This window comes from Gobio gobio (genome assembly GCF_949357685.1).
Source record: "Gobio gobio genome assembly, chromosome: 13".
In the NCBI taxonomy this organism is placed as follows: Eukaryota; Metazoa; Chordata; class Actinopteri; order Cypriniformes; family Gobionidae; genus Gobio; species Gobio gobio.
The window spans coordinates 15,540,758-15,553,408 of NC_137106.1; the positions used below are offsets into that span (position 1 = coordinate 15,540,758).

Here is a 12,651-nt window from a genome sequence, read left to right on the forward strand (position 1 = left end):
GCTTTACGCTTCCGACAACTCTTTCAACCATTAAATCTGAAAGTGAGAACTTTTTATAGTTTGAATAGTTTGCAGAAGCACAAGTATAACCACAACAAGGCTGTAAAAGAGAACTACTGAGTAGATGAGTTTACTTGTTCATTGTGATGGTTTAACGTCCCTAACATCTGTGGTCCCATTTAGCCACTTTTTCAAGACACATAAAAGCTTTTTTTTAACTCACAAAATGGGATAAAATTATGTATTTTATGTTATAAAAAAGGTGAAAATATCTTAAGCTTGTGTTAACCACATACCTTATTTCAGGCATTTAACCAAAAACCCTTATAATAAACCTATTGAGGACTTGAGGACGATGGAATCGGAAGTGCTACAATGCCAGTTTGTGTCCAGGTTTTAGGACTCATTCTTGCAGCACTCTGTTAATAAATGAATGGATGTTTAAGGGCTTGACTTGAGTGGGAAAGAAACACAGGTCAATAGCTTTTAAGTCACTCTAACCCGATGTGAAAGGAAAGAAATCTGTCTTTTAAAATGCTATGAGAAATGTGAATTGAAAAATCATTTGTCCTGCTCTATGGAGTCACTGAGGTCCTATTGATTATTCTTAGTGAAGGTGTATTGAGGCTTGGAGAAATTATAGATTGATAATTTAGCGTGTGCTATATCAGAATTGAACTTTTGTGTGATTTTGATGTTATACAATCATAATTATTGTGCAAAATTGAATTATATTGTGCAAGATTAATTATCTTGATTTTATGTGTATGTATACACTACTATTTAAATGTTTGGGGTCAGTATGTTTTTTTGTTTGTTTGTTTGTTTGTTTTAGGTTTTTTTAAAGAAATTTATATTTTTCTTTGCAACAATGCATTAGAGGTAGGGCAGGCATTTTCGTTCCAGCTAGCAATAGCAAGTTAGCTTTGTAAGCAGGAGATCCCACCCTCCCTTCAGAGCGTCTCCAAAGCCACCTTCTTCAAAACACATGAACGTGTACAACAGGGAGCAAAGCGTCACGAGATGAGAGACGGCATTATACCTCATGTCTCAAAGCACATAACACTACAATAATAATGAACATAAACCACTGAAAGGTCACTGACCTGCACCACCTGACTGCTGCAGATTTATGTTGGCGTTGATAGTGTTGCCATTGAAACGCATAATCACAAACCGCTCTGAATATAATGTCACGGGTTTCCATCTCTTCCAAATTACAGTAGTTATGGCCTAAACGCAGCATAAGCTCGTTGTTTTGGTTTTGGTACAGGAGGAACTGTGAAAAGTGGCTGCTATATCGGTTGCAGAGCTCGGTGACTGACCTCTGTCTAACTCTGCATAGCATAAAACACTGATGTGTGATGTATGTGCAAGCAAGGTGCACGGAGGTATCAAAATACATATGTTGACAGGAAGGTAGGACATTGTGCCATTGCATTCGGTCCGAATTGGATGACCATTTTATGGTCCTATACCTTCCACAGAAGAGATATATGCATATACATGTTTGGACCACTTAAAGGTTCGGTGTGTAAATTTTAGCGACATCTAGCGGTGAGGTTGCAAATTGCAACCGTCAACCGCTCACCCCTCCCTTTCGAAGCACATAGAGAAGCTATACGGTGGCTGACACAGGACAAAAATGTCGTCATATGAGACAGCAGAGAGTAGCTAGCACTCTGTTGAGCAGTTTGTCCGTTTAGGGCTACTGTAGAAACATGGCAGTGCAAAATGGTGACTTCACTGTAAGGGGACCCGCGATGTATGTAGATAAAAATGGCTCAATCTGAAGTAATAAAACATAACAGTTTATTATGTAAGGTCTTTATACGCCACTGAGAACATAGTTATGTATATTATATTGCATTTCTGTCAGTAGATCCTCCTAAATATTACACAGTGGACCTTTAACTTAGTGATTGCTATCAGGGTGTGAAGAGACTTTCAACTAGCATAAAAAAATTATTTGTGCTCCAAATCGTCATATTAGACTGATTTCTGAAGGCTCATTTAATGACTGCTGAAAATTCACCTTTGCCATCACAGAATAAATCATATTGTAAAATGCTTGATGATATCCTTTTGCTATCCTTGATGACTTTTTAAACAACTTTTGAAGCGTGAACTACTGTGATCAGTTTTATTTTGATGTACTTTGTACAGGTTTCTACATGTACATTGAGACCTCACGACCACGTCTGGAGGGAGACAAGGCACGCCTGTTGACTCCGTCCTTCAATGTTGCCCCTAAAAATCCCTACGGGAATGTAGCCACCAACCCAACATACTGCTTCAGCTTCTACTACCACATGTATGGAAAGCATATAGGTGGGTTACTGTTAGCACAGTACATTGCAATGACTTCTGATGATTTGTATGCAGATGGTGTAGTGTTGATGAGCAGCCAGCTGTAACCTTTACAAGTATAGTCTGTTTGACATCACAAATATACTGTTCAAACGAGTGCTGGATGACCAGGGCTGCATTTCTCAAATGTATTGTGAGCTACAACGCTTTTTCTGGGAATTACAATTCTGAGAAACCATGCTTTTTTGGAAACGCAGTCCTGGTCAGTCGGTGACAGTCAGTATCAGGAAGATATGGGCTGGAACATTCTTACTTTCAGTGTCTCAAAATGAAAACAAAGATGATTTCCAGTTAGATATGTATGAAATATCAACATATGGATAGGTTCTAAAATGTTTTATGCATGAACTTTTTAATATACGAATGACTGCAGTGTGACTTGTATCTCAAAATGTTACTGTTTCTTATTTTAAACTTTATATAAGGGTTTCATGAATTATGTATTTTAGATGCTATTTTACTTTAGGTGGAAACAGGCTTACATATAAATATATATTTCTCATAATTCTGACTTTAAATCTCATATACTTTATATCAAAATTGCCTATTTATTAGATATGTATTATAACAGTATTATTTTTTACTCTCAGGCAGAAATGAGCTTCCATATTTACAAGTTGACATGCTAGTCAGAAAATTGCAGTGTACACTTTGGCCTTTTCTGGGATGGAAAAACATGCTATTAAAAGTTTCTAGTGGACTGTAAGTGTTGTAAATGACTCAGACCAAGAAGATATATTTCTATAGTTCCTTTTTTTCATGCTCACTTTATGCTGCGGCAGGCGAGCTGGACATGCAGTCGCACATCTGGGGTTGCAATGACCTCCACGGCCTCACAGACAAGCTTGTAACTGCAATTTTCTGCTTCACAAAGCTGTGTGCTTTTAGAATAGCAAGTGTGGAGCTAATTCCAACTCACCAGGGTGTTCTCTTCCTGGCTTTTGACACGTGGTCTCATCGGGCGTCTGGGGTTATAAATTCATGTGACCAACAAGATCTTCTGTCTGGCTGCACAGCAAACAACCGAGACAACATGGTTAGATGGCTGTTTTGATATAAAAACCTACCCAAGTGGTTCTTAAGGTGCAAATAAAATCCATTTTTGTGTATGTTGCACCAGCCTATATTCCAGTCGTCTTTGACCAATACTGACACCTAGTGGTTTGGATGAAAATGCAAACGTTTTCAGTTAAACGTGCTATTGTTAAAGGGTTAGTTCACCCAAAAATGAAAATTCTGTCATTAATTACTTACCCTCATGTCGTTCGACACCCATAAGACCTCCGTTCATCTTCGGAACAGAAATGAAGATATTTTAGTTGAAATCTGATGGCTCTGAAAGGCCTCCATTGGCACAATGCACGGTTCACTCTCAAGACCCTTAAAAGGTACTACAGACGTCGTTACAAAGTCCATCTCACTACAGTGGTTCTAAAATAACTTTATGAATCGGCGAGAATAGTTTTTGTGCGCAAAAAAGCCCTAAATAACAACTTACATAGTGATGACGATTTCAAAACAAGGCATCATGAAGCTTCGAAGCGTTATGAATCAGTGAGCCGAATCATGATTCGGATCGCGTGTCAAACCTCCAAACTGCTGAAATTTGGCGATTCAAACCGCTGATTCGACTCGCTAATTCATAACGCTTCGAAGCTTCATGATGCCTTGTTTTGAAATCGTCATCACTATGTAAGTTGTTATTTAGGGCTTTTTTGCGCACAAAAACTATTCTCGCCGATTCATAAAGTTATTTTAGAACCACTGTAGTGAGATGGACTTTGTAACGACGTCTTTAGTACCTTTTAAGGGTCTTGAGAGTGTAAAGTGCCATTGTGCCAATGGAGGCCTTTCAGAGCCATCAGATCTCAACTAAAATATCTTCATTTCTGTTCTGAAGATGAACGGAGGTCTTACAGGTGTCGAACGACATGAGGGTAAGTAATTAATGACAGAATTCTCATTTGTGGGTGAACTAACCCTTTAAAGATAAATTATAGTTATGTTCGGCTTGTTTCGTGATCTCAAAATGCCAGCCACTGACCCTCTCCATGTAAAATAAATTAGAGCACTGATGTTATTAGAGTCAACATCTCATTTTAGGTAGGCTTCTTTTAATTTATTTATGTGTAAATTGTATGTGTAAAAATACATTGAACGAAATGGCAACAAGAGGGGTTTTTTTGTGTGTTGTTTTAATGTCTCGCTGTTTTTTTAACGCTGTTTTTCTCTAGAAAGTGTATCATTAATAGCATCACATCTCTGTAGCACTAGTCTCATTGTCTCCTCATTTGCAAGGAAATGAAACATACCATTTGGCCGAATCCCAGACATCGGAGAGAGTAATACAGATTTTCTTCCAACGTTTCCTTTCATCAGTGTAGAATGAGAGTAGTAGCAATTATATATATAGTGCCAATATATATATATATATATATATATATATATATATATATATATATATATATATATATATATATATATATATATATATATATATATATATATATATATATAGATAGATATAACAACAGCAGTGATTGTGTTCTGAACCAATTTATGATGGAGATGGAGATGATTCGATGTTTCTTCAGGGTCACTGAACCTTCCGGTTGCTATGTAACACAGAAGAAAGGTTTAAAGGACATTTTGTAGTTAACTGGCATATTGCATCTAATGACTTCTACTGACACTAAGTGCATATGCCTTTTTTTTCAAGGAACGTTAAACGTGTATTTGAGGCAGAAGAGCCAAACGGGTCAAGATACAACTGTGTGGACCCTGAGTGGGAACCAAGGAGAACGTTGGAGGCAAGCCAGAGTCGAAATCAATCCAACATCCTCTTTCCAGGTGCCTCTTTCTGTCTTGTTTTTGCTTGCATAATAACATAAAACTTAAAAAAGAAAAATAATAATATGATATCATATGATAAAAAGTACATGAATAATATTTTTCGCATTTATAATTATTTAAAATACTTTGCATTCAGAATAAAATGAAACGTGTTTTTGTTTTATTTTCCCACCCATTCATGTAGATTGTTTTGGAGGGTGTACGTGGTGCTGGCATTGAAGGGGACATTGCTGTAGACGATGTGACCATAGAGGAAGGAGAGTGTCGAGACCCCCCACCCAGTAGTAGTGAGTATATTGGAAAATATTTTTTAAGAAATTGCTGTTTTTTTCTTCTTTTGAAAGAACTCACTGATATTGTGAAATATTATTACAATTTAAAATACCTTTTTACATGTCTTAAAAACTAATTTCTTCCTGATTTTTCAACAGCTATTATGATCCTTCAGAAATTCTTTCCGTTAGAAATTAATAGAAATATGATTAGAAAATGTTTACTGTCTCTTTTGATCAACTTAATTAAACCTTTGCCGAATACCTGTTTGGTCTAAATAAATAAATCTCAAGAAAATACAATTGTGGAAGAAACTTTTCTGTAGGATCAAGGCTAACATGACATGGACTGTATTATCTTTTATTCTTTTATTTTTCTTATCTGTGACGAGATAATTCACCAGCTTGAATTACTCTTCCACGGCTCTCTGCAAACATTTACAATTCATTTTTTCCGTTCTGTTTTGAATTAAAGCATGGCACGCTGAAAGAAAGATGTTCTATAGATACAGAGCGTAGACAATCTCATTAAACTTCTAAAGGACAGAAGAATTGTCAATCTCTGAATTATTTACACAACACTGAGAAATGAATATTTGTTCACATCCATAACTGCATCGGTTCTTGTCTTTATTCCCACAGATATAAGATCCCTGGCCTCTTCCGCTGCAGTGCATATATGGCAGCTCTGTCTCACTTTACTTTTGGTCTTGGTTGGCCTCCGAAGGTGACCTCATCACATGGAGGTGGAACCCAGCTTTGGCATTCATAGAGATTTTGGCCGACGCGGACTGCCTGAAGACGACAACAACCAAAGATTCATCCCGTCTACACAAAAGGAACGTAGGTTTTAGATCAGTGCGAATGAAGGAGAAGCCGGGGAGGGAATCTGAAGCTTGCTAACACATTGACACAAGTATTACGCTAGAGTCCACTCAAGATCTTGAGGAGAAGCCTATTACAGTTGCCAATGTTAGAAAGAAACGAACAGGTGGATGGTTACAGCTGGACGGCTTGAGAGACTTAATAGGGGAATCTTTCAAAGCACAAAGACGTATCATGTATTTCGATCACTACATGGTTTTTGCTTCGTTGAACGTCTGCTTCTGTCATCAAAGACCTCATTATGTCACAATACTTAATACCTAACCACATGAAGGAAAAAAACAAGGATACCAGAGTTGGTAACAAAAATGAATGATTGTTTGAAAAATATTTTTTAAATGTTTTCGTTTCTTATGTCTGAAAATAGAGGTATGTCAAATACAGTTGCTCTTTCTGTATCTCCCTGTGCTCTGACGTCAACGTCAGGGCTCTGCAAATATGTGTTGTTTTAAAGGGGAGTACAATCTCAATGTAAAGTTTGTTTTTTGGACAGACGGGGCGTTCATGTACTTGTCCTTTGTGCTTTAACAGACAGCATCCTGATACACCCATTCTGGGCTTTATGTGTTTCATTCTTACTCTATGTGTTTTGTTATATTAGGTATGTTACCAAACTCATCTGAATAACAGCTGATCACGCAGCTGACACAACGAACACCGTCTCTCACTGAGAATCATTGGGTTGACCTTTCATTTCAGCACAGCTCTGCTAAACAACAGCAGTAGAGAACTGTTGAACATCACGATGTACCTGCTGCTAGTGTGGATCTGAATCTCCCGACTGTGTCCGCTTGCAGTTGTTATCTTTAGGTGCGTAAAGATAGCCGTCGCCTGTTCGCTAAGGAACATGGAGTTGCTGTCTGTTATGAAATCAAGTGCCTTTAGAACCTCTGTAAAATCATTCTACTGTGCTACTGTATCATCTATGGCATTTCCTTTTGGCACGGTTTATAGCGTACGTGCAGTACACACGTGAGATGAAAGGTGAAAATCAGAGAGCCACGATGAGAGACGGGTGCCATGTTGCATCCCATCACTGATGTCTTGTGATGACTTATTTTTATTTCGACAGCATACATCCCACCTGCTCCACGTCCGACTGATATAAGGAAAACAATGGTGGTGGGACTGGACTAAAAGCACCATTGATTCATCAGTAGGACATCTGGGAGCTATTATCACCAGGTGAAAAACAGCCGGGAGGGTCACTATGAAATCCTCCTTCGATCGGATGAGACTTCTGTGCCGCCGAAAAAAGACTTTTTTTTTCTCGGCATCCCGAGGACTGAGAGGTATGGAAAAAATGTGGACCTTTAGAGGACTGATGCTCTCACTGGACAAGATGATCAGCCTTGATCTGGATCCGTCGGTTGGATTCGTACAAATGATATTTTATTACTCTGAAATGAAAATGACTGCTTTTACAAAAACTGAACTACAAACTATGAACTACCTGAGACCATCCGTTACCTTAACCAGCTGGTTTTTGGACATGTATTGTAAAATCACTTTTCTCATTCATCTCGTTCAGTTCCGAGGAAGAATTAGGTTGCTCTCTCAGTTTTGTCAGCCCAAAACATTAATTCATTTCTTAAATCCCTTTGCATTACTATATTATGGCATAAATTGAATCTATAGTATGATATTATAAAATAATATCAAATATATGAGATTATATGCAAATACACCTGGTAGGGAGGTCTATGGAAACGGTTTCACACTTATTCAGACAAAGCACAATGTGAAATATTAATGTCAAAATTCAGAAACACAATACCTTCAACACACAATAAGTTGTTTTTCTCAATTTTATTAAAGTTACAATCAACAGGAATAAACTATTGAATTCTTTACATAAAAAAATAAAGATATTTTACATCTCGGTTCAATAAAAGGCTTTCATGGTATTGAATGTGGGTTTTTTTCACTTAGTATAGATGCTTTCATCTTGGACTTTCAGTTGCTTGGATATCTTGGGGGGGAAAAAATGTAAATGGCCAAGCAAAAACTGTAAATTATCAGTTTTTATCCTCTGAATCGGCTCTAAATCAAGTACTGATTGATCCATGGAAAAGTTTCTCAAACCAGATGGATGCATTGAAGTATGGGTGGACGGATGGGTGGATAAATGGATGGATGGATTGACAGATACATAGATGGATGGATACATTGAAGTATGGGTGGATGGATGGATGGATGGATGGATGGATTGACTGACGCATGGATGGATGGATACATTGAAGTAAGGGTAGATGGATGGATGGATGGATGGATGGACAGACAGACGCATGGATGGATGGATGTATTGAAGTATGGATGATGGATGCATTGAAGTACAGATGGATGGATTGGCAGACGCATGGAAGGATGGATGCATTGAAGTATGGGTGGGTGGATGGATGCATTGAAGTATGGATGGATGGATGGATTGATTGGCATACGCATGAATGGATGGATGCATTGAAGGATGGATGGATGGATGGATTGACAGATGCATTGACGTATAGGTGGATGGATGGATGGATTGGCAGATGCATGGATGGATGGATGCATTGAAGGATGGATGGATGGATGGATTGACAGATGCATTGACGTATAGGTGGATGGATGGATGGATTGGCAGATGCATGGATGGATGGATGCATTGAAGTATGGGTGGATGGATGGATGGATGGATGGATGGATGGATGGATGGATGGATGGATGGATGGATGGATGGATGGACGCATGGATGCATTGAAGTATGGGTGGATGGATGATGCATTGACAGACACATGGAAGGATGGATGCATTGAAGTATTGGTGGGTGGATGGATGCAGTGTTAATTTCGTTGACTAATAATTTTCGTCATAATTTTCGTCAACGACCTTTTTTCACTGACGAAAACGAGACGATAACTAAAACAAAAACTAGTGTTGGATGACTAAAACTATGACGAAAACTTACTGTCATTTTCGTCAACAAATAAAAACGAGACGAAAATGATAGGGAGGGTCGATTAGGGAAGAGATCCAGTCAGAACTGATGTCCTGTGTAACAGATGCGCACATTTGATTTGAACGTGCTGATCTAACCGCTAGAAAACACAGCGCTGTTGCAAGCTCTACAGGCTCATTCACGCATCCCCAATCCAGCGCTCCAGAGCGGCTCACAATCAATGAATAGCGCACATTTATGCCAGGCCATTGTATATGAACTAATGCTGATGAATAATGACAATGTTTACTTTACGATGTTTATATAGTAATATGTTTTAGACGGTTGTAACAATGCATATTTTATCTCTTCATCTGAACTTGAATGAGCTCCTGCAACTGCAATAGAGGCGCAGACCTTTCAAAATAAGAGTCAATGTGTATTTCGAGCTTGTTTATAATTTAAAAGTCATACATTATATATTCATATTTGGTTACACAATAAACTGTATTTCCTTTCATTCCCATTTAATTTATAGTCAGGAGGAAAGACCAGTATTTGACACATATTCAATAAAGTATCAGGGTTATAATAGTTAACTAAAACCATTAAAAAAAATCATTACTTGAATAAATGTTAACTGAAATAAAAATAAATAAATAAACAAACCTATTTGAAGCTTAAGCTTTACCTGATAGGGCCTACTAACTAAAACAAAAATACAAAGTTATAAAAACTATATAGATGTTTTTAAAAAACAAACAAAAAAGTGAATTGTGCTCTCTTTCGTGTATTTTTAATGTCAAAAACAAAATGATGTCAAAATTAAATGGAGCTTAAATGCTTAATGTATTAAAATTGAACTAAACTCATTAGATTTTAGGAGACTAAATCTACAGTAGATTTAGTCGACTAAAATCATATGATATTTAGTCGACTAAAACTAGACTAAAACTAAAAATAATTCAGGTGACTAAAATATGACTAAAACTAAATGGCATTTTAGTCAAAAGACTATGACTAAAACTAAATCAAAATTTGCTGTCAAAATGAACACTGGATGGATGGATTGACAGATGCATTGAAGTATGGGTGGGGGGTGGATGGATGGATGGATGGACAGACGCATGGATGGATGGATGGAGGAATGGATTGACAGATGCATGGAGGGTTGTATGCATGGAAGTATGGGTGTATGGATGGATTGACAGACGCATGGATGGATGGAGGAATGGATTGACAGGTGCATGGAGGGTTGTATGCATGGAAGTATGGGTGTATGGATGGATTGACAGACGCATGGATGGATGGAGGAATGGATTGACAGGTGCATGGTGGGATGTATGCATGGAAGTATGGGTGGATAAATGGATGGATGGATTGACAGATGCATGGATGGATGCATTTACAGATGCATGGATGGATGGATGCATTGAAGTATGGGTGGATGAATGGATGGAGGGATTGACAGACACATGGATGGATGGATACATTGAAGTATGGGTGGATGCATGGATGGATGGATTGACAGATGCATGGATGGATGGATGCATTGAAGTATGGGTGGATGAATGGATGGAGGGATTGACAGACACATGGATGGATGGATGGATGGATACATTGAAGTATGGGTGGATGAATGGATGGATGGATTGACAGACGCATGAATGGATGGATACATTGAAGTATGGGTGGATGGATGGATGCATTGAAGTAAGAGTAGATGGATGGATGGATGGACAGACACATGGATGGATGGATGTATTGAAGTATGGATGATGGATGCATTGAAGTAGGGATGGATGGATTGGCAGATGCATGGAAGGATGGATGCATTGAAGTATGGGTGGGTGGATGGATGCATTGAAGTATAGATGGATGGATGGATGGATTGATTGGCAGACGCATGGATGGATGGATGCATGCATTGAAGGATGGATGGATGGATGGATGGATGGATGGATGGATGGATGGATGGATGGATGGATGGATGGATTGACAGATGTATTGACGTATAGGTGGATGGATGGATTGGCAGATGCATGGATGGATGGATGCATTGAAGTATGGGTGGATGGATGGATGGATGGACGCATGGATGAATGGATGCATTGAAGTATGGGTGGGGGGGTGGGTGGATGGATGGATGTACAGACGCATGGATGGATGGATGGAGGAATGGATTGACAGATGCATGGAGGGATATATTCATGGAAGTATGGGTGGATGGATGGACAGACGCATGGATGGATGGAGGAATGGATTGACCGATGCATGGAGGGATGTATGCATGGAAGTATGGATGGATGGATGGATTGACAGAGGCATGGATGGATGGATGGAGGAATGGATTGACAGATGCATGGAGGGATGTATGCATGGAAGTATGGGTGGATGGATGGATGGATGGATGGATGGATGGATGGATGGATGGATGGATGGAGGAATGGATTGACAGATGCATGGATGAATAGATGGAGGAATGGATTGACAGATGCATGGAAGTATTGGTGGATGGATGGATTGACAGATGCATGGAAGTATTGGTGGATGGATGGATTGACAGACACATGGCTGGATGGTGTGTGGGTGGATGGGTGGTGTGTGGGTGGGTGGATGGATGGATGGTGCATTGAAGTATGGGTGGATGGATGGCTAGATAGATCTGACTTAAATATTACCTATTTTGGCAGTTGCAGCAAAAAAGATCAACAATAGATTTTCTGATGCAATAATTTGTCCATCTGGTAAATAAAGCTATGTAGAGCTTCATTGACTCAAGCCGGATTCAAGCTTTCAAGCAGCACAGCATGTGTGTGTGGGGTGATACATTTTGTCATAGCGTAAAAAGAAAGCTTTGAATTTTTGAAAAGAGGATGTGCAGTCACAGTTCCACTAACCATCACTTAACAGAACATTTGCTGTCATAATTATGATAAAACCCATGTGGTTGCGCCTTGGGCTTCAAACCCACTTTAAGCCCTAAAAAGTGTCTGCTAAATGAAGTTGCAGATAGACTGCCACTAATCCCTACAAAGACCTGCCTTATTTTGTAGTTTGAGGGGTCTCACCACAGGGGGTCTGGTAGTTTTATCAAAAATAGTCTCATCAAAAATAGATTACAGATTCAGTTTTTCGGCTTCATTTGATCTTTGGTCTGCTTTCACGAAACACAAAATTGAAATGCGTGTAAACTGGAATTGCCTCTTTCTGAAATGCGTTCCATTCAGTTCAGGCTTACTTACTGATCTTGACAGAAATTTCTGCAGTTTTTATAGCCTTTGATGCTGTCAACCAATTAAAAAAATGTTTACTGTTGAAAATTACATTTTCTGTAATTAATCGCAATTAAAA

General features: G+C 38.7%; 1 protein-coding gene across 1 annotated transcript in view; it reads left to right on the forward strand.

Moving 5' to 3' along the window:
- Positions 1-8,286, forward strand: part of mdga2a (MAM domain containing glycosylphosphatidylinositol anchor 2a) — a 192,563-nt gene extending 184,277 nt beyond the window's left edge. Inside the window, exons 14-17 of the mRNA XM_079832727.1 lie at positions 2,167-2,331; positions 5,090-5,220; positions 5,408-5,510; positions 6,138-8,286. Coding sequence (XP_079688853.1) covers positions 2,167-2,331; positions 5,090-5,220; positions 5,408-5,510; positions 6,138-6,226 — 488 coding nt within the window. The 3' untranslated portion in view covers positions 6,227-8,286. The remainder of the gene's footprint in view (positions 1-2,166; positions 2,332-5,089; positions 5,221-5,407; positions 5,511-6,137) is intronic.
- Positions 8,287-12,651: the final 4,365 nt, after the last annotated feature.